This window comes from Zophobas morio, unplaced genomic scaffold (assembly GCF_036711695.1).
Source record: "Zophobas morio isolate AGI-343-1 ecotype UQ-CSIRO unplaced genomic scaffold, CSIRO_AGI_Zmor_V1 ptg000701l, whole genome shotgun sequence".
NCBI classification, from domain to species: Eukaryota; Metazoa; Arthropoda; class Insecta; order Coleoptera; family Tenebrionidae; genus Zophobas; species Zophobas morio.
Window position 1 is genome coordinate 1 of NW_026972804.1, and position 22,230 is coordinate 22,230.

A 22,230-nucleotide genomic window follows, 5' to 3' on the forward strand; every position below is an offset into this window, starting at 1 on the left:
TAACCAACGCCTTCATGTTTTGGTTAGCATAACGGTGCACGCTCTGCATCAGTTGATTAACCGATTCCTTTAGATGGAGACTATCCAGTTTCTTGGCCGCAGCCACCACCAACTTCAAGCACATTACATCTTCAAAACCAATAAGTTTTTAAGAATACTATTAGGTACTTTTTAGCCTGCGGTCATACCATCGCCGATTAACATACTCTTGCTGCTGGCTATACGCAGCCACATGCAATTTTGGTCCAGATATTTGGGGCCTCGTTCACGACACGATCGGGAAGTTGGGAGTGGCCTACACCACTAACAATATCCCTCTTGGTGCAGACGATTCTGCCGGCGCTGTATTATTGATACTAATATAAATTTCTTCGCTCCTTAACTGCGCTGTCCGCAGAATCCAGACTACGACTTGGCCAAGTACGAGTTCTGGTTCTACAGTGCTCTCGACGAGGCCTATGAGGCGTACTATGTGAGGCTGATGCACACAATAGCCACATTACTGTTCCCTAAAGCGGTTCCCTGCAGGCATGGCAGTCCGATAGTCTTAAAGTAGACCTGCTGCAGGCTGCACGCGGACGGATGATTCACGTGCTATCGATCAACTGGCTACACCGGCCAATAGAAGAGGGAAACTTACCCGTTGAGTCAGTAATTGAAATCCAACGATTCTGGAAAGCTTTGCGGAGGAAGTACATTCCTCGCCTCTTTTCCGACCTGTGCGAGGTTGGCTTACGGCATTCTTCGAAAAAGTCTTTTAAAAAAACTATATATTTTGTTCACTCGGCAGATGTGGAAATATTCTAACGCCGGAGAAGACGAGATCAGAAAAGTAATAGGCATTTTAGCACAAAAGCAAAGCGATGATCTTTATGAAGATGGAGCGGACATCGCTAGGATTTTATTAGAAAAAATTAACAACGTAGCTTTTTTATTTTTGCCAAAAGCCAATCAATAAAAAAACATTTCTCACTACCGAATTCCTACGCTCTTTAGTAATCTGGCTGTTCTTAATAAAATAAATACTAGTAATTAAAAGACGTCTAGTTTTGATCTGCCGACTTCATATATGCGCGTGGATGCACCTTAAAGCCGAAGACACGCGGCACAGACTTTGCAGGGTACTTAGCAGGGCGCTGCTCAGGAAAGGCAAAAAAGAGCATCTGCACAAAGGAAGTTCCGATAAAGGCGCCTACCAGGAAACAAGTTTACGACGCTTAATAAAGTATACGAGTTCCAGAAATACCGTCAACTCTACGCTTTCCAGCATACTCTGCTTCGCAAAGGGGACAAACTAACACAAGTCCTTTACGATGGCAATTATCTGTTAGCCCATGTGGCAACAGCCGCCCGCTGCAGTTAAGTGTAGTGCAGAAACCAAACCCTCCTTGTTGGTACTTTTTAAACTTTTTATAAAAATAAAATATGAAAAAAGTAAAATTGTAAGTATTTAACAACAAAACAAGAGAATGTACAACCATTCTAAAAAGTCCCTGGCCTGTAAGTATGTAACGAGCATGAGCAAGGCCATATAACAACCTGGCAGACTTTTCTATGCGTCGTTTTTGGTCCTCCGTGAGCTCACAGTCTTGAACCATACTCTTGTAAATTTACAGTATATTTGTTAAAAACTATTTAAAAAACCTAAGTCACAATCTAGTATGATCTTTAAAGCAAACGAATAATAAGGAACTTGAGACCGAAGACCGTACAGATTAAAGTTATCACTTAAGTAACTTCCATCTATTTTACAAAAGACTTCGTGTCCCTCAGCTCTGCAAAAATTGTCGATCCACATCAGTTCACTCTTCATGCGAAAAAAGGAGCTATTAAAAAAAATTTAAAAGTAACTGTATGAAACTAGATCGCTATAAACAAAAAAAACTGTATGAGCCACCAGAAAATTTAAACTTTAAATACACGCCATCGGAAATAAAAATTACTAATCGTTACTACGTAAAAAGAACGAATTCTTTATAAGTTTGAAAAAAGGGACCATTCCGAACACTCCACAATAAGTAGCACTCCTCTGTCTTGGTATACAACGCCCAGGAAGTGTCACGTGCTTAACTTTATATACTGTATGTTCGGCTTTCCTTCGAGTTTATAGAGGTTTTTCCAGCAAAATATTCCCTTTGAGTGTGGAGCAAGTAGTCTGAAAGATCTCGTATTTAGTATTCTTGCCAGTCTTTCCTGACGAATAGTTCCTCAGAGGTTTTCCACCACACTAGGTTTGTTATTAAAACTGGGAGCGCTTTCTCTCCTTCACCGCACCCCACACTACTATCGATACCTATGACTAAACTAATAATGGTAGACTCAATGTGTCCTTTGTAGCGGTTGTGGATGCTCGGGACAATATACCCAAAGTTCTAGTATAAATTTCGGCGAGGGCACTTTACGACTCACAACTTTTTCGTAGTGGCACTTTCACAGGTAATAGCTGTAAAAAGCCTAAAAATATACGTTTACCCAAGATAAGAATTAATGTATAAATTTATGTTATATAATATATTTGATTACACAGTAATTAGGCTGTCCCCTTGTACCACAACACGCCCTTCCAGAATACAAACATCTGAAAAAAAAAAAAAAGATATTCTTTCGCAGAGGCTTGCTATCTTTACTTTTATTAACTGAAAGCTAAATAATAATAAATGTACTTGGTTAACAGTTAAACAAAATAAATAATGTGCACCTTTACTTTATGAAGGCGTTCTGTGACCTTCCTTGTGGTTGAGGGAAACGCAACCCGTTGTAAAAGAGGAGGAGCGATCAGTTTATTGTCCCGTAGAAGAAGGATATCCATACCTTCAGAAAAGAAATACAAAATGTACAATATGTGGGATAATGGTGGAAACACGGTCTATGACACGTGACGCAGAACGTGATATTAGCACATGGTATATAGCTCGAATGTGGATGCACGATACAAAGCACATGGCATATATATGAGCACATAACTTATTAGGGGAAGCCCTACAGTTTATTCATAAGGGTACTGCTTCTTAAATGCGTGCGTCAGTCATCCCAAGTAAACTGATTTCCAGCACGCGTGTTGGAATGCTAACCCTCATTTATAATGGATATAATGGCGGTGCAAGTTCAGTGAAAGTCCTTTCAATCACTTTCGCGCCTCACAATACAATGTCTACCGAATTTGGCTGAACCACCTGGCTAAGACGGAGCATTACTTTTCGTCAAATCGACCTCTTTATTACGCAAACAACGGCTGTGCTATCTTTATGCGCTGGCTAATTGGCACCGATAATAATATAGATAATGTCTAGACGACCGTAAATTGTATTTTAATTAGCTTGAATAAATTGCTTATATTTTTATTAGCTATAAAATCCTTCCGCACTACCCAGTTAACGTTAAAAATTTTGTTTTAATGTTTATTTTATAAAGAAAGTGGTCTTATTGATGGTTTGATCCGTTTAAGTACGTAGTTTAATATATTACACGAATCCAGTTTGAGCCTCATTAGAATTTTTTGCTTTCGTTTTAATTAATTTTAACTGGTAGACTTAATCTATATATATTTTTAAGTTGTATATACGTCATAACAATCTTAAAAAAAAGGATTTTTCGTTCTGTCGTTTGGGACGTTCTTCCAATTCAGAAGGATGGAGGGGAGTAGTGATTGTCTAAAGGGCAAGTCAGAAACATTATTTTAGCCTATTAAGCTAAAAGTGGATAGTCAAAGGGCCTAGCGTCTAGAGAACGTGCGCGCTTGTGAAGCTTAACAGCTCGAGAAGAGGTTTCAACAGATTACACTTTTATTTTTTAACAGTCTCATATGTATATCAGCTGTATTTGTAATATATTATGTTTTAAAATGTAGTTTTTGTGTTTGAATGGTTAATGTAATGCCATGCGGTATCAATGTGACCAAACATTTCTGTTAAAAATTAGTAATAGCTTTATTATTCTATATATATTCGCACTATGTTTTTTTATTAATATTTTAATTATGATGTAGAGTAATGGGGCTATAATTTGCACTTATTTATAGGGTCTATATAGACTTCCTATGTATCAGGTAGAATCATGTTCCCCCTTCCCTCCTCGTTTCTAAGTTTGGTTCCAGTATAGTTCAATAAATCTTTTACTTCTCCTTATTTCATTTTTATTGTATTAGACACTACAGCCAGCTTGACGACGTACGCGAGCAAGAGTCCTAAGTAACGTTTTGTTAAATGCCTCCTAAACTGTTAGCTGCAAAAGCTACCTTCAAATTTGTGCTATCAAAGATTTTTACATATATATAGACATTAAACATTTAGGTTATTTGCATAGGTTGTTATATATCTTCCTGTGGAGAACTTGAGGTAGGTAATAATCTTTTAAATAAATTAACTTTACCAAAAAATTTAGAAGGTCAGGTGAAGAAGCGCTTGTCTTCCCTGTTAATGTTTTTACTTATATCATATTTGTTTCATATGGCGTTATAGAACTGGCAGAATTTTCTTTGCATTTATAGGTGTAACTGTTTTTTTGCTAATATAGTGATTTCTGCAAATTTTTGTAATAATTTACTTCCGTTGTTAACTCCTAGTATATTTGCTTTGATTTTATTTTATTTTTGACTTGCAAAAAGAATTCATTTACATAGTTGTAATATTCAAGAGTTTAGAATTAATTTTATAATCTTTAAAAAAAAAACTTTATACTTAAACTTGTTTCCTTTTAAATATTTTTATAAATGTTTATGTTATTTGAAAAAAAGTACATTGAAAAACTGTACATTGCTATTGTATTTATTGGCTAGGAAGGTAAATATGTTGACATGTTGCGTGCATACTTCTCGCCATTTTTTTAACATCTTGAATTGCTGGGAGGAGAACAAGGATGTTCGCGTTACAGCCTCTTCGAAACACACACACCACTTAACTAGAAGCTTTATTGTGGTATTAACTTAAATCTTAGAAATAGGTCTCTATTCCTATGTCTATAACTATTCTTTGAACCATAACTAGTATTTTTATTGCTAGTTAACTATCAGGTCTACACAGAGAGGAATGTAAAGGAAAATTTTTAGAATCTTCTAATCAATAGCTAACAACTAGTGATTGTTTCCAAATCCTTCAAGTTATTCTACCCTAAATATTGCTGTATCCTTTGAAAATACTTATTATTCCCTCTTACGCTCAAGGAATTTAGTAGTGAAGACAGTTGCCTCACCCGAAAATATATGAAAAGTCGAGCTTTTTGTAAAAAGTTGCACTTCAACAGGATGGGTATTGTGCTTAAAAGGAAACTAAAGCTTTTATAACAAATATTTGGAATTCAGAGCTACTATTTTTAACTTTTTTTGATTATTGGGCTAAACTTACCTTTTTAGTATGGGAGAAACATTTTAACCTAGATAAAGTTAACGCTTCAAAAAGCTAGTGCCCAGGAATTTAACCCTCACCCCTTTCTCTCGCAGTGGTCAATGTTACAGAACAAAATTAAAATTATAAGTTAGTACCATCTTGCCTCTGCAAAAATAAGCTATCTCCATATTTTTAAGTGTTTATTACAGAATAGAGGGTTTAGCCTAATAATTTAAAGTTAAAGTCAAGAAAAGTATGAACCTTGGGAGTATATCGAACTTATTGCTAAAAATTTTCCCTTGGTTTCTTTGTTTAGCAAGGTTACTTCTTTACAAGAGAGAAACATTCAGTAGTCTTAATTGCTTCGTGAATTAGAGATTGACTACTTTGCAGTACTTTGAACGTGCAGCTGTAAAATGTTCTAATTTATACATCCGAAATATTTATTAAGTAAATCTTTGAACTATCCCGGTCCTTTTATTAAACATATAAAAGATTTAAGTATATTTAAAGCGTTTCGTAGAAAGGTCAATGCTGCAACGAGTTTAAAACATCCACAAGCCCGTATATATATTCATTAAAAAAAAAGATAAAGAAAATGGCAAACTTCCTAACCTATTCATATATATTACTTCTTGTAACTTATACGTGGCCTTAAAGGTAACTTTTTTTAAAAAAGGGAGCCACCCTTTCAGCTCCCTTTATAGTGAGGGAATCGCCGGTAAAGGAGTTAAAGTTACAGGATGTGGTATATGAGAACAATAAATATATACATAAAGGCAGAAATGATCTTTTTTCCGTGCGCGCCCTGCGGTTTGTTATAATACAGGATTTTAAATAATAACTGAATTTCTAAAAGTTTAAGGCGACGTAAGCTAGTCGCCTATAAGGCGATCAGGATTAGTAATAGTCAGAGGGGGGTAAAGATTCATATTAAGTCGGTTAGCTAAGAGCAAACATCGTTCTAAAGGGCCCATAAATTATATATATACTCTCAACAAATTTTTTTATACCAAACATTAACCTCTTAATTATATAAACCTCAACACCTTTAAAGATAAACTTTAGCAAGGCTTATAAACCAAGTTTGATATATTAAAAAACAAGTTTAAAGCTATGAAAAACCTTTATATTTAAAGTTATTTGATGCTAATATCGGTATGGGAGATTATAGTAAAACAAAAAGTTGACCACAGTAGTGACCTTGTAAGTCTTACAAAGCCTACCGACTTTCACAGCACTCTTAGCTATCGGAATCACACGCAATACGGCTGCTAATTGTCTTCCTCGAACTGGCGACCCTGAAGGCGCAGGCTTAGTAAGAGTTTTTAGCTGGCGAGTCTCCATTTTACCTATAGGGCAATAATTTGCTAATTAGATGAGCCGCCTACTGGCTTTTGATCACCCTCCTCCCATGATACCAAAAAATAGAAGCAGTCGTTTATCAAATTTAGTATATTAGGCTGGTGAAACTAAATTTTCTTTAGTAATATAAGTTTAACTTATACTGCAAATTCGAGCGCACGTGAAAAAAACACCAGGTGAATTATTGTCCTTACTTTTTTATAGACTGTACTCTTCTTCAGTTTAAGTTAGTAGAATCTTTGGTAAATAAAATAATCACTCAAATTCATACTGTATGTTACATTTATGTAATATAAGCAATTGAAGTGTAGCTTATTCCTGCTCAAAAGGTGAATTATAAGAACAGACTTGCGACGTTTTGTTAATTACTATCTTAACATAAGTACTTGGATAGATGAAAGAAAGCGTAGTAGGCTGCGGAATTTTTTGAGACAATTAAGTCAAGCATTATTATCTGACACGAATGTTGCTATTAATAAGTTGCTAAAATGTATTTGTTTTCCATCTGGAAGAATGCACCCAAGTTGGAGTGTTTAGGCGTTTTGTATAAGATTACTTATACCGAGTACTATATATAGCATCATAAATAATTTTGAGACAGCAAACTTATTATTAATCAAAGAAAATTGAAGACAGAAAGAGTTAGGTAAAGCTAAAGTTACATATTATATGATAAAATTTATGGATTAGGAGATTGGGATATCGCAAAGGCAAATGGTGGCAAAGTTTAAACTGTCATACTCTTGTATTAAGAAATTTAGAAAAAGAAAAGTCTTCACGTGTGTAACACTACGAGAGAATTGTGTTATATATATGTGAAATGGCGCCAGTACTGCGTTACTTTATTTTTCTTAGTGGTTTGCGCTCCCCAGAGGCCATGTAATTTATTAAATAGGTTGTTACCATGTTTAGAGACTTTTATAACTCTATACTAAAATATCTTATAGTTTCTACTACACAATATACCTATGTATATATAACATAGCTTAAAAGATGCTAGTTTCGGGAGCTTAAGACCAGTAAACAAAAAAAAAAGCACAAATATATACCGATAAACTATGAAAATTATTGCTGTACGACTTTGGAAATTGAGGATCAATATAAAAGTTGCAGAATAAAAATATGTTGATCTTAAATAAGGAGAAATAGTTTACTTTTAAAGGTGCTAGCTTCACTGAAAATGCTGATTTTTACAAGATAAAAACAACTTTTAACCGAGTTTCATAGTATTGCACTTTTGAGCCAAATGGTTTAATTTAATTTGCATTTACAAAAGATGGTGTTTTAGCTACACTTATAAAACGTGTATGGATTCGGCCATAATTGTTGAAGAGTACAGGACTAAATGTCTATCAATATGAAGCATTTTATTAAAAGGTTTCACTAAGGAGATAAGACAGCGAGTTAGCATTATGGCAGAAGTGTTATAAAGGCAAATAACATTCCCTTTACCCCAAATATTTTTAAACACACACCCATTTGAAGATTTATAAAGAACCTTGGTTACCTTGTTACTAAGAAAGGTTAGGTTCCAGAAAAATTAGCACTTAGCTTGGGAGCAAGCTAAGCAACTTAACATATTAAAGCAATGATCCACAAAGTTCCACCTAAACTGGTAATAAAATGAAGAAAATGGCCTCTATGCCTTTTCAAAGTAACAATAAATGTGAACAAAGAATTGTTGAAGGATATCCAACTACCTTTGCATCACCCGTTATAAGATTTCTAGTCAAACTATTAAGTAAACCAACCACGATATCCGCCTGATTTGAAAAAAAGTACTTTAAATGTCTTATTTTTAAAACTTAAAGTTATATTCTTAAATTTGGAGTTATCACAATTATGACCGAATGTTACTATCGAGGGTTTAGTTTCACTCATGCTAGCTGCTCCACGTCTCGAAGTGCGGTTTAATGTAAAGGTGGAAGAAACGATCAAGGAGGTGGGGTCCACCTCACCTTTCGTCTGCTCTTAAACGAGCTTTTGGGGAGTTCATAGCTGGTGGTATAGAGTGCCCCTGTAAATATATATATATATTGAGCATTTTAGTGATCATTGTCATACAGCGTTAGTGATAACTATATTAGCTAGTGCAAATAGACTTTCTATGTTCATCTAAAGAAATTAAGACTGCAAACGCAAAGGTAACTCATTTTACTTATTCTAACTAAACTATTTCAACTATGTGGCCCTCAACGATATTTTAAAAACTGTTACCAGAAGTCGAGTAAATTTAACTTATCTACTTTTTATTCCACACGATAAGCACAAAAACGCGAATCGTGGCACGTAGAAAAAAGAAATAGTGCAAAAATAACCGCCTCAGTGCAGTTTTCCTAGCTAATTAAACTTACTAAATTTCATAAGAAACCTTTACTATTAAAAATGGTTGTAAACCAACATTTGACTTTCCATCTTAAAAGTTGGCTTTTTTCTTTATATAAGTATGTAATAGACGAAACATGTTACCTATCTCTTCAAAACCATTTATTTCTCCAATATCAGTGTGACTACTTATAACCTCAAAAAAATTTGCTCTTCTCTAATAGTAATGCTAGAGCTATGGCGCCTACTGCCAAAGTAAAAAGGTAAGCAAGAAAGCTACAAGTTATTAAAATTAGTTTCGAATGAGAAGCACTAAGACACCCAACATAAATCCAACATGGACTACCAAATCGTAAACCAAATAACGCTTAGCATAACTTTATATTTTATATGTAAAGTAACAAATCTTAATATTAATAGAAGAGAAGATCAAAGTACCAAGTAATGTTTTATTAGAAAAAAAAATTAAAAGGTAAAAATTCTGCTGGAGTCGTAGCCGAGTTGCTTGAGATAAGGCAAGCAAGCGGAGTCGATCATCACGGGAGGACCGCATAGAAGTATCACAGAATCTTCTGGAGGAGGGAGATGAGCTTGACAAACCTCGGGGGTCACCAGACCCACGTCGTACTCCCAAACCGTGGAATCTTCAACAGTGTCCACGGTGTACCACACATGAAAACGTGTATATTTCGCTGAAAACAACTAAATTATAATTTACCGGGTTATAATCTAAGTAAGTCTGAAAATCAAAGTATTATATACGTTCAGCTCCTTCATAAAAACGACGTCCAACTTTGACTGGTTAGCAAATAATAGCCAAAGTTCGGTATCGTCGGAAGGATCACTTAGAACGTGTTTAATAAGTTGAAACATAGGCGTTATTCCAGAACCGCCAGCGATCATGCCGACTTTCTTCGTTACAATAACCTCATCGTTGACTCTTCTATAATTGCCAGCGTAGACGCCCCTTTTCAAATGAAATCTATTCCTGCGTACATACGTTATTTTACCGAAGGGCCCACTGACGGCAATTATATCTCCAATGCGCATATTATCAAGATAGTGAGTCAATTTACCGCCTTCCGGATACTCAGGATGAGTGTTCTGCACATTTTATTATATAGATAAGTCAGAAAGATAAAAAGACACTCGATGCTAAAAGGCGAATTACCGGATAATAAATTTTTATTACTAATTCAAAGTAGCCCTTTTCAATATCAGTAGAAATAGGGGTGTAAGGGCGCTGCACAACTTTACCGTTAACTTCAGCAGACAAAATGATGTGTTGCCCAACGGGCAAACCAAGTACATGATCTGACGAAGGTAAGGCAAACCTAAATCTAGTTAAGAAACACAATACTTCACTGCTTTAAAAAATATAAAATTGTAAAACAAAAATAAAACTTTCGGCTTAAAAGAAAACCTTCTGGTATCGTGATTGAGTAATTCCTTTTCAATTAAAGGGAAATAATAAGTATGACCTTTTTTTAAAACAACTTTTTCTCTCCTCTTAAACAAAAACGCTAAGGAAAAGGCTATCCCTATAATAATTGAAAGCAATAAAAACTAATTTTATTATTAGCATAAACTTAAAAAAGTTAAAAAATACAATAATTATATAATATTCAAGAGTGCTATAGATTTTAAAAGACTAATAAAATTTACAAAAAGACGCACCAGAGCCATCTCCCCTTCCGGGTGCAAAAAAGAACAGTCTTCAGCCCGAAAACACCACGAGGAAGAGGTTTCTTTAATTGCGGTTAAAAAGATTTAGTATTGGCTATACAATATATATAAACATGGTTGTGTATTTAGAAGGAAACGGTAGCCAGGGGCTCAAGCTGTGGTCTTGGCATGATACATTGCCATCCTCATGACGCGTAGCAACTTGTTTAGTAATACTTAAATCGAGGAGGATATCACCGGGGAGAAGTAGGCTAAGGCAACAGGTGAGTATATTATGAGTGGTTGGGTAAACAACACATACAAGCATCGCTTGTTATGTAACAATAGTTTGCTTTTCGGCAAAAAACTAAAAAATGCTGAGTCTAAACCATCGCGTTAACCTTCGCTGCTACGTAGTTTACGTGCATGACAGCTTATTGTGGACTTTAACCCTCAAATATATCTTACCTTAAAAGGCCAGCGACAATGGTGGTGCAGAGGTGGTGCAGAGGTACTCTTCGTAAAAGGAACGACTTTGCTTTTTTTTTTTGCATTAATAGTAACTCTTCCACAATGACTTAATAAAGCCCGCGACTTTGGTGAGGAGTATACGACGTATCATCTGCATAAAAGCAATGCATTAAGGGGTAGCCGGACTGTGGGGCGTAGCCTATAAGACGTTTGTCTGTTAGATACCACGTGGCTCTACAAGTGCTTCTTAACATGTGCTCCTTCTCAATTGTTACATTTAAAAGCAAAGAGCAGCAAAACATAAAAGAGATCTTTATGGATTTTCACCGTTGGTATTTTCAAAAGCGAGTTTGCGTCCTCCGCACGTGTATTGAAGGTGCGGTCCTTAAGGTAACATTTGAGCGCGAGGAACAAAACAATAGGGAGAACTATGCCCTTTGTAACAAACTCGGGCAAAAGATTTTCTCACATTAAGAAGAATGGCGCCTGTTGCCTTTTCAAAATTAAAGTCACGGATCATCCGTTTTATCAAATGGAAAACCTTTTGCGTTATTAAATACCCCTGTTGAAATCCGAAATAGAACTCTGGCAGGGCTTGGCTTTCATTAGTAAGCGCTTTTTAAGCAGTGCACTGTGATAGTTTAAGCTACTTTGCAAACTGCCTGCAATAAACTGATAGATCGGTAGTTGTTTGGCGTAGAGACTGGTCGCGGTATCTTAGTATTACAACAGTAGCTCTCTTTGCAAAGGAGAATACTGAGGGTTACTAGTAAGTTAAACAAGGCATCGCGACATGGGTGTTTTCTTCAGCATCACGTGGTCGATAACGCGGAGGCCGAGTGTCTTACGTCTCTACAGAACTTCATTATTTTCTAATTTTTAATTTACTCAAGGTGCGGCGTCAGCCAGGTACTTCGACTAAGAAAGCATTTCATCCGCGACTATAGAATATGCACACAATAAGTGGCTTGGTGATAAGCAAAAGTGTCGCTTCGTTTACATCGTCATTCGCCACAAAATCTTCGTCTCGTCTCGTAGAAGTGGTAGTGGAAGACGCGCCATGTTTTTGTATTTTTTAATAAACTGCTAGAAGAAAAGCGAATATTCATCGGAAGCCTCCGATATGTGACTCAACTTTTTCTCCTTAAGCACATTTTTAATTTTCTCTTTTACTTTTTTTAAAGGTATAAATACCCTTCCTCTCCAAAGCAGTATACTGATCACTTCTCTTTTTCTCCGGCAGAAGACAGAATGTTGAATTGTTACGAATAATGGATCGTCTTTATTATTGGGCCTTTCTAACCCTTCAAACTATGCTTCTTCCTGACAACCAGAAAATTACAAATTTAGTTATATATATCTATATCTACTAAGTGTAATCTCTACTTCCTAATTTACGACTTGGTCTATAGCACAGCCTTTATATTATTTGTATCGCTCTTCCACAAGTTCATTAGACTGGTGGAAGGTTGTACTTAAGTGTTAATTTATTTTAAAACTTCTAAAGTGTATTCCCAGCTCATTGCTTTTATAAAATGACTATATAGTCATAGTAACACGTTTCGGGGAACTATCATTCGGATATCATATAGGCATTCTATGACCAACATTGCCTTTATCATTTGCATAGCTCTAACTCACATATAACCACCGATAATAGGCTGTCATAACCCTCAGTCGTCTCGATCATCAACATAACACCTAACAATTGTTTTTCACGGTTTGGTACCTGGCCCCATACAATGAATTTTTTTACATAATTTTCGGGCTTCTTTACTAAAGTGCTGGCAACACTACAACTTCCAACTCTTTCTCTATCATAACTAATTATATCCAGCGCAGGTCTTTGCTCTATACCAACTCTAGATAGGTCAATGTCCTTGTAAAACTCTACCACTTTACGGCTTACCTCTGCATATACTTCGTATTATCTTATGCTAAAAGCAACTTCAATTATTCCAATAAATTAACCCAAAGTTTCCAAGCTTGAAGTACATTTTTCAATAAATACATGAAGTTCCTTAAAAAAACTTTAAAGCTCTTTACAGTTGTTTAGGTCTGCTAAACTTTCATCTGTGACCCTATGGCTTTCTTATAACCCTTACACTTTCACAATACATTTAAATTTTTAGGTATAGTATTAATTGTTTAGAAATTTATAACCTTACAGCGCGGACCTACTATGAATAATTGAGGATAACTATTTATGGTTCATCAAGTAATTTTTACTAGATAAATTGCGTTAATAATGTATAGTATATATCTATTTTTTCTAATAAAACATGTGTGGCTCAGAAAGCAGAGGAACTAGAAGCAGAAATCTATTATGTGGCAAGCCATAACTGACGACCTTACCGGCCTTACTATAAATTTTACTTTGCTCAGAACATTCAACTTTCTCATCAAATCTTTACTTCGGTTATGTTATTTTTATTTATTTATCTTTTCATTACTATTTCTTTTCTTATTTTGATACTTTTTTTGTTACTCTGTTATTTCTTTTTTTCCTTTTATTCTATTCCCCCTTTAATCTCCTTTAGTTTCAGAGAACAAAAGAACTTATCGCTTCTTTGTTGACCGCAAACAAAGAAGTTAAGAAGAAGCTAGAAGTTTTAAAAACCCAACTAAGAGAGTTTGGAAAAGAAAAAGAAAGGTTATGAATAATTTATTAAGAGACGGAAAGAACTAGTCGAGGTAAAAATAATAACATAGTTACCACCGATTCTAACCCATTTACCTCTTTGCAAACTTTAAAAAGATTGGAAGCGTATAAAATAGATATATTAGAGGATGACAAGATGTTGGAAGTCGATATAGACAATACTAATAACAATATTAATTAAAATAAGAAAAATAAATACAATTAAAGTAATCAAATTTGTATAAATAGTAGAATTAGTAAAGAAATTAAACTTAACATCTGATAAATGTGGTAATTATAAGAATAGTGATAATAGATGGATTAACAAGAAGAGTTCTAGAATATAACTACCAGGGAAACCGGTAATAAGAAAACTATCAGCGATGATAATAGTAATTATAATTATAGTGATAATAACATTACAACCAATAATGGTACTACTGGTTATAATAATTATAATAATATTAATAATACAATTAAAGTTAGACTTCCACCTAATATCGTACCAAAAAGAACTATTAGAGCAAACTTGCTTATTTAAATAATGTAAATTCCATTGATAACTTCGAAGCAAAGAACTGGAAGCATGGGGGTTTATACGCCTAGTGAGCGAGACTACAGACTTTTTACTTCTCTTTCAGATTAAAAAAACTTTTATTACACTTATTGCTTCCTTTCCGACAGAGAACTCAAGATTGTTTTCGCTGTATATTTTTTGAAATAAATATAGAGTAGGTTAAAGAATAACCGGAAAATTAAGGCTTCCATCCCACGGAAGTTATCAAAAAGAGAAAATATGATTAAAACAGAACCCTTTTTAGCCTCGTATTAGTTAGTAAGTACCTAAGAGTGAGAGTACTATATTTAAAGTCAATGTTTTCGATGCCAATTAGTCGGGCATACCGATTAACTCCGCACTTCCAGTATAAGTGTGTTAAATGTGCAGAAAACCACGATTCCTTGATTCTATCGTAAACCTAAAAAAGACCAACCCCAAGTGTAAACTGTATAGTGGGGCACGTTGCAAGCTATAAAAGTTGTTAGTATTACCCTAAAAATGCACCGCTTAGAAGAAACAATTATACTAATGAATTTATATCTCACTCAATAGAACGACGCGTATCTTCTGAAATAAAAATGCGCTCATGCATTTGGTAAACATACACAACTTTCGGTTAGTCTCGATGAACTTATTGTTAACGAAATATTCAACTCTTTAATTGTAGTGAAGTACTCAGATATTAAAATAGATAAGTGATTTATTTTTAAATCTTAATAGTCGCAATGAAACCACCAAGCAATGAGCATCACCTTAATATACTCTCCTGGGATGCCGGTGGCCTTCGAGTTGAAAAACGGTAGTTACAGGAGTTGACCGATAGAATGACTATTGAGCTCAATGTAGTAAAAACCCATCTGAAAAACGGCAAACATGCAAAATTACAGTATATATTGACATGATCAAAAAACATGGAGGTGAAGGTATAGTTATACTATTAACAGACATATAAAGGATACACTAAATTTATAATGACTTAGAAATCTAGAGGCTACCGGTGTATACATCACTTTAAAAAACTTGGTCCAGCGTTTATTATTTTCTGTTATAAGTCGCCAGGCAAAAAATTCTTAAGGAGAACTTAGATAAATTATTTAACAATACTAACCCGGTCAATGTTCGTGGAGACCTAATATAAACAATCTTTTGGAACAGCAGGAGGTACAATACAATTAACAAGTATCCAGAAGATTGGGCGGGAAAATAATTGAGTTTTTGTTCTAGACCCCTTTGAACCCCGTAGGGGAAGGGAATTTATACCTTCAGGGGAAGTGAGATAGTAGAAACGCGCCATAAAGCACGTGATAATAAGCACGTGGATGACGCGGTACGGACATGCATCTTATAAACACATGGGTGTGTATCTCGCGTTATGAGCTCGTAATTTTGAGTGTTAACCAACATAAGAAATGGGTTTTTATCAGACTTTTCTTTTTTCAAACCGCACCACACCCAATGATTTAAGCTGTCAAGTGAGTGCGTTGTTACAGAAATTATATAAATGCAGCTTTAAATCTGGACTTAAGATAGAACCAATCGAAATTAGAGCATTATCATGATAAAAATTTCTTAAGAAATAAGAAAACACTATTATTCGGGTCCATACCCTTTTGGAAATTTTATAGATCTTTTGAAATTACATTTTTAAATAATAACGTCAATAGTTTAATCACAGAATTTTTAATAGATTGTATCTTAATGAAATATATTAATTTAAATTTTTAAGCCAGTTGTCGAAGCGCTACTCAAACGAAAAGCACCTGGCCCCGATGGCATCAATAATGAGATGCTGAAAAAATTGCAATTAATAGGGATGCAATATCTTACCTCCTAGTAAAAGCTGCGATGTCCTTGGCGCCTTTCCGATCCGATAGTAGACGGCGACCCTTGTAACGCTGCCAAAAACACAAACCGGGATTAGCAACTAACAAGTATCGTCCATCAGTCCCCGTCAGCTGTCGGCAAAGTGGGTGAGGCCGTTGTACTGTGCCGTCTAAAAGAGGTTGTGGACGCTCAGGGCGCCTTGCCAGAGTTTCAGTTTGGATTTCGTTAAGTGCACTCAATAACCCAGCAGCTCCTCCGCTTAACTGAATGGACCACCCGCGCTTTTAACTTTAAGGAGGCAACAGGCGCTGTCTTCCTTGACTTTGAAAAGCATTTGATCAAGTTTGCCATAAAGGTCTTTTGCACAAACTGCGCTTGTTATCCTTTCTTTATAGCCTTTACGACGTGCTGAAGTCATATCTAAATGGCCGGGTTTTCAGCGTTGCGCGTGGGGGGAGGGGTAGGGGATACACAGTCGTCTGCTGGATCTCTGACAGCCATGGTCCCTCAGGGATCCCTAATTCGCCCCTTTATTTGCATTATATATGGGCGACGTGACTTTGCAATTAAATCCATACACACCAATCAACCTCTACGCCAATGGTACGGCCGTTTACTCATAGTCGGAGTCTCCCGCCTTGCTATGCAAGCAGCCACAGCGCTATTTTGACGCCCTTGCTGACTGGTACCGTAATTGGAAAGTTTTTATAAATGCGATGAAGAACAAAGCGCTTTTAATTACTAAGAAACGCGTCTCCTTGCTGGTGCCCTTAACCTTTGATGGCGTGACAATTCCGTATCTCAAGCGAAATACTTGGGAGTCATCTTTGACATCAAAAACTCTCCTAGCAGCCGCACGTGGACTACCTAGTGAGGTAGGTCAAGGCAGCGACCAAGTCGCTTCACCCTTTACCATGCGGCAAGAGCAAGCTTCTCTGCGAAATAAACGGCGATTGTGTGTCTTACAAACTAGCCAATAAAATGACATACGCGTCTACCTCCTGGGTCTAGGACTCCACTGCAATAGCGTCGGTACTCCGAGTGCGACAAAACAAAAATTGCTGCGCGTGAGCCAGGCAAACTAATCGCCTGCTGGTGAGTGAACTTAGTTACGAGCCATGGGATGGGGCAAGTTATCACCGCTCACATGACGCGCGTAAGCGCTAATCTTTGTTTGTTAATGTCAGGAAAATAATGACACATTTTCGATCGAAATGAGAGCTCGAGTATTCTAAGTTTCTTGACTCGATCGAGCACCCGGAACTTTCATTTATAAATAAATAAATAAATAAATAAATGATATTATTTAATAAAACATGATGGCTCGTTCATTTTTTCCTCCGATCTTTCTTTCTTTTTCGGTTTTTACCGCGTCTTTAATGTTAAGTTTTACGTAGCTCTAGAGGACCAGCGATTTGGTAACGGTAATAATTTTAGCCTAGGGAGCGTTTCAGTCGTGATAAATAATTAGCTGTGTAGTCTAGAGGAGAGCTAAGTAAACACTTAGTTAACTAATTGTACTAGACATCTTAAACAGTTTTAAAAAAATGCTTACCGTTGAACTTATGAGTTAAAACATATAGTTTTTAAGATACCTCGGTAACTAATGTGGGAGGCTTAAAACGCTAACGCTAGTAAATTGCTGTGATGCATTTTTAGATAAAAAGATTGTGAAAGGTTAAAAATTTATAGCTATTGCACTAGCGGTCCACATATATATGTACACTTAATGACTATGGCCTCTCCCGGTGGTTTTTAGCGGTTTACCCCCACACTAGACCGAATGGCGGGGTTTCGGGCCCGATATTTTCTGCTTTTAAGTCCTTTGCGATATTCATTATAGCCCTATAAAGAACGTACACTGGTGGGCGCTCTCGTCACAACCCCTGCAGAAGAGGAATTCAGACCAAGCGGTTTAAGATCTGGAGAAGACCGGCCATAGTATGCCAGTGCTATTAAAAAAAAAGATAAGGATTTCCCCCCCATTTTGCGCTTCTCTGCTTTGTAGTTGTTCACTTCAGACTGCAGGCTTAGTAATTGAATAAAGCCCAAAACAAAACCAAACAAACAAATAAAATAAACTCAATTAGTGATCTAAAAGGTTACTAATGACACCAAGCGCCATTCATTAAAACGATAAGGAAAAAAAAACAAGAAGTAAACCAATTAGCTTTAAGTAAAAATAATTAAAAGAACTTAGATCTTAAAGCAAAATTGGAGCTCACAACTATATCAAAGCTCTGCACAGGCGGAGATAAAACTTAAGAAAAGGCCGTAAAATATTAAACAGGACTTAGAGATTGGAAGTAGAAGCAAAAGTAACTTAAAGAGAAATACACGATAACCGCTTTATTCAACAAGAAGCAGATCAGCGACTCCACTTTTAGGTTGGAAGCTATAACGATCCGTTTGAGCGCTAAAAACGCATGTCTTAAAATTATAGGTCTAGTTAATACATTTGGTTTCATTAAACATTATAATCTCCAACAAAAAATAAATGATAGGGGGTACATGCAAGAATCATAGCGCCTCTACATCGTAAAAAGGGTTGTAACGGAGTTATGAGGTTTACATTAATAACTATTTGAGAATTATTAGTTAAATTACACGTTAATCAATGCCAGCTTTTAACTGTTTACGGGCTAACAACGCACAATAAAGAATTTAGAAAATGCATTGTTCGCAACTGAAATTAATTTGCAAATAAAATAATGCTGAGGTCGCATGGCTAGATCATAGCAATTTAAAGGGTTTTATTGATTGTACGCAATTAGCTAAAATGTTATTCGAAAGGTCCACTGTCGTCACGGATAAACAGAAGATTGCTGGTATTTGCTATGTTTTAAAATTTTTAGTTCTTCTATTTTATATAGTTTATCGCAGTCTGTACCTCGTATACTATTACAAGTTATAGTAAATCCATTTATGGATGATAAATTATCTTTGTAACTTTTTTGGTTCTTCTTACTACCTTTTTGATAATGTAGACCGTTGATAACTTTAGTTTGGATTACTACTAGCTACTTCCTAGCATAATTATATAATGCTCGAGAAGACGTTTCAGGTAAGATATATACTTGATGGATTCTTAGAATTGCAAGATGTCATAAGTTATTTTTATGACCAAGAAGATTAATGGACCACCGTATAGGTTGTCACCGAAACTTTCTGCCGTGAATCCCTTAATATTGTAAAATTAAAAAGTGATATACATGAAGCGAAGTCTTATGAAATGTGGTATAAAGCTGCTTTAATTTACGATAGGTATAAATGTTTTTTTATATAATAAAGAGAAATAAACATTTTAAATAAACTAAATTAATAAGTAGTTTATGTAACAAAGAGATATGGAAGTTGACTATGGAAGATAGAGATTATGACTATAAGTTAATTCTTTTTAAACTAGAAAAGTTATACGAAGCTCGTATAAAAGAAGATATTCAAGTCCTCTTAACAGTCTTACAAGAAGGAAGCTAGTTTCAACAATTCTAATAACGTTCTCATTAAAGTACACTGTAACTTTCAGGTTTTTCGCGTGGTCTAGGCGGCATAAATAACACTTCTTTGTACACGAAATGCTGCGTAGGGACAAAAAATTTAATTGAGGATTACGTTAAAGAAGTATTTAACTTGCAAGTAGCACAAAGCCCTCAGCAAATTTACTTTTCAATAAATAGGTTTCCAAGGCTATAAAGTTTCTCTCCAAGTGCGAAGCAAGTTATTTTTATCCAAGAGAAAAAGATATTATTTTTTCAAACATGCTTCAAGCCTTTGGGCGCACAGCCTTGTATTTATCCGGAGGGGGGCCCTTTGGTATAACTCTACTTTTATTCCTTTACGGGAATATATTTTCTGTGAAAAGGATTTTATCACTTTGGAGTGGTCAGTTGCCTGCTAGAAGAAAGGCTACTTCCTCAAGTACTCTGCGGAACGGCCACAGGCGCTTTGGTTGCTGCTCTTCTTGCAGTACACTCTTCAGAAGAGATGGGTTTACTTTTGAAGTCGGAGGCTTTATGTCTCGCACCTTACTACCTGTAAATTTGGTTTTTTTAGCGCTCTGTAGTGGTTTATTAGAGTAATAATTAACCGGACATTCGTAGTTTTGATGATAAGTGTTCTATAAAAAAGAAGCTCGTAAAATTTTTAACTCAAGATCACGTAGTAAATATAGAAGAGCTTAAGGTAGCTTTAATCGGAAGTGGAGGGCTACTATACTAAGCTATAATTCTCTGTATTATAGGAATTTTGTATTCAACATCTTGGTCAGTTCACCTTTGAGGTATTATAAAAATACTTTTTACACTTTAAGTAAGACAAAATCTTTAAGTTAAGTTTATGACATACTTATTTAGTAATTTTAAAATTCCCTGTTTTATAAAAACATGTTTTTTAGTTTTTTAATGGTTAACTAAATACAGTTTCTACGAAAAGACTTTATCTACTTGCACTAGTAAATTATGTCGAGACCCCTGCAAGAAATCCATATTTTTAACTCCACTGTTATAAACAGGAGGCTTACCAGAAGACTGGGCGGGCGGTGAACATTGTTGCTCTGCCTCGTGCAACTTGGGAAGTGCCCCTGTTGCTAAATCACTTGACCTCTCCGCACGTGGTGAGTTGCTGGTTTACCAATGATTTTATTATTTCTAATTATTTTAACAAGCTTTTATGGAGCGCTGTGCTATCCTCGTGCTCACTCTTTGAGCTTTGCCCGGCAGGTTTTAGCAAATTTCATACTTAACTCCAGTTCCTGTTAAGGTCCTGTTGTTTCAACTCTTTGCTCCCTGCATAGTCGATCTCTACGCTAAAAATTATGTGGGGACAACTGTTTTATGGAGCTCGTTGAGGCCTACACGCGCCAAGTGTTCTGGTAGTAGGCAGCACTGGTTTTCACCAGACCCTTCTGCTCTTCCCCAATTCAGAGCTGCCCATGAAGAGAATTGTCGAACTGTTTAATGTCAACCAGTTTATCACTTCTCAAGTGGACCCCTACGCGGTCCATCTTTGTGCAAGTTACGTAGGAACACCAGCATTTATCCAATACTCTGTAACTAGCAGTTCCCCTTTTTATATGACTACTGCCGGGGCGTCCCGGACCACTCACTCCTACAAACCTGCGTTACTTCACTAAAGTCATTTGCAGCTTCTGAAATACGTCATCGTGCCATCCAAGTTTGGTCAAGTTTCTTGTTTAGTAAAAAAACTTGCATAAGCCCAAGAAAAAGGCCTCTATACTGGTGCCGGATCTTGCACGTTGTTTCCCTGTTCTTTCTTCACTGAAGTGTATGGGTGACATACTGATTGTTCCCAAGCTAACCCTCAAGCAAATGCTGAGCGTCTTGACGAGCTCCAACCAAAATTTTTATAAATATTCATTAGAGCAGGGAGCACGTGCCACATGGCCCTGTGCGTTTACTTATGTCGTTAAATTGTATTTCCATAAGTAACAACTTTTGTTAGGTGTATCCCAAATACGTGCGTGCATTGAAACTGAATTAACTTTAATTGAAGTACTGAAGAAAACCTGAAAAGGAAGACTTAAAAAATTATATCAAAACCTTTAAACTGCGGCGATTAAATGAAGAAAAGTATGAATACTTGTTATAGTATGCGAACTTTAATAAACAGTGTGTTAAAATAAAGGTTAAGTAATTTTATTTTACGCAACCTGCTTTTTAAATTGTAGTTTTTGGTAGAACTCTTATTATTTATCGCATACATGTTAAATTCTATTGGGCTCAAGGATACAAATTTTAGGCTGAGGTATTCAAATAATACATCAGGAGAGCAAGAAATACACTTATTCCTGTAAGAGTAGAACCGCTTATACTAGTACCATTCCGTCTCTATTCCCTTACAACTCAAAAACAACTACTAGTGCTTTTGATGATTGCTGTTAACTAATAGGTTATTGGAAATAAATTATGGAAAAGCTGTTTACGTAGGTGCGCATGTGTTTCAAGGTGATAAAAACTTTAAACTTATGCCTGCGCGTTGATATCTATATCTAAATTTTGTGTTTCTTAGTGGTATTAAGATAAAAATTTTCCAAGTTGGAC

General features: G+C 35.8%; 3 protein-coding genes and 2 long non-coding RNA genes across 8 annotated transcripts; 4 read left to right on the forward strand and 1 right to left on the reverse strand.

Moving 5' to 3' along the window:
- Window positions 1-6: 6 nt before the first annotated feature.
- LOC135121778 (uncharacterized) lies at window positions 7-975 on the forward strand. Its single transcript, XM_064046057.1, has 6 exons — window positions 7-22; window positions 74-164; window positions 229-344; window positions 398-472; window positions 529-726; window positions 791-975. The coding sequence occupies exons 2-6, from the start codon at window positions 74-76 to the stop codon at window positions 956-958; spliced, it is 648 nt and encodes a 215-aa protein (XP_063902127.1). The 5' UTR covers window positions 7-22; the 3' UTR covers window positions 959-975.
- Window positions 976-3,720: 2,745 nt separating this feature from the next.
- Window positions 3,721-4,483, forward strand: LOC135121779 (uncharacterized). 3 transcript variants are annotated; one of them, XR_010279116.1, is made up of 3 exons: window positions 3,721-3,763; window positions 4,019-4,081; window positions 4,145-4,483. It is a non-coding gene; the product is annotated as an uncharacterized LOC135121779 (long non-coding RNA). The 3 variants fall into 3 exon arrangements; XR_010279115.1 differs by lacking the exon at window positions 3,721-3,763 and adding an exon at window positions 3,846-3,917 and having other exon boundaries at window positions 3,986-4,081; XR_010279117.1 differs by lacking the exon at window positions 3,721-3,763 and adding an exon at window positions 3,846-3,917.
- Window positions 4,484-4,643: 160 nt separating this feature from the next.
- LOC135121780 (uncharacterized) lies at window positions 4,644-5,238 on the forward strand. Its single transcript, XR_010279118.1, has 3 exons — window positions 4,644-4,938; window positions 4,998-5,094; window positions 5,159-5,238. It is a non-coding gene; the product is annotated as an uncharacterized LOC135121780 (long non-coding RNA).
- Window positions 5,239-9,476: 4,238 nt separating this feature from the next.
- On the reverse strand, window positions 9,477-16,672 carry LOC135121770 (NADH-cytochrome b5 reductase 2-like). Its single transcript, XM_064046044.1, has 9 exons — window positions 16,643-16,672; window positions 16,175-16,434; window positions 12,789-13,009; window positions 11,708-11,809; window positions 10,689-10,759; window positions 10,435-10,577; window positions 10,183-10,351; window positions 9,774-10,115; window positions 9,477-9,713 (listed from the first exon to the last, which is right to left on the reverse strand). The coding sequence occupies exons 1-9, from the start codon at window positions 16,670-16,672 to the stop codon at window positions 9,477-9,479; spliced, it is 1,575 nt and encodes a 524-aa protein (XP_063902114.1).
- A 2,299-nt stretch (window positions 16,673-18,971) lies between these two features.
- LOC135121771 (uncharacterized) lies at window positions 18,972-21,789 on the forward strand. Of its 2 annotated transcripts, XM_064046045.1 has the most exons (16): window positions 18,972-18,999; window positions 19,159-19,235; window positions 19,303-19,322; window positions 19,376-19,435; window positions 19,501-19,792; window positions 19,849-19,984; window positions 20,034-20,205; window positions 20,272-20,353; window positions 20,412-20,450; window positions 20,682-20,783; window positions 20,835-20,889; window positions 20,964-21,041; window positions 21,094-21,167; window positions 21,227-21,343; window positions 21,397-21,577; window positions 21,632-21,789. In XM_064046045.1, the coding sequence occupies exons 6-16, from the start codon at window positions 19,930-19,932 to the stop codon at window positions 21,697-21,699; spliced, it is 1,023 nt and encodes a 340-aa protein (XP_063902115.1). In that variant the 5' UTR covers window positions 18,972-18,999; window positions 19,159-19,235; window positions 19,303-19,322; window positions 19,376-19,435; window positions 19,501-19,792; window positions 19,849-19,929; the 3' UTR covers window positions 21,700-21,789. The 2 variants fall into 2 exon arrangements, with proteins under 2 accessions (XP_063902115.1, XP_063902116.1); XM_064046046.1 differs by lacking the exon at window positions 19,303-19,322 and having other exon boundaries at window positions 19,323-19,435; window positions 21,230-21,343.
- Window positions 21,790-22,230: the final 441 nt, after the last annotated feature.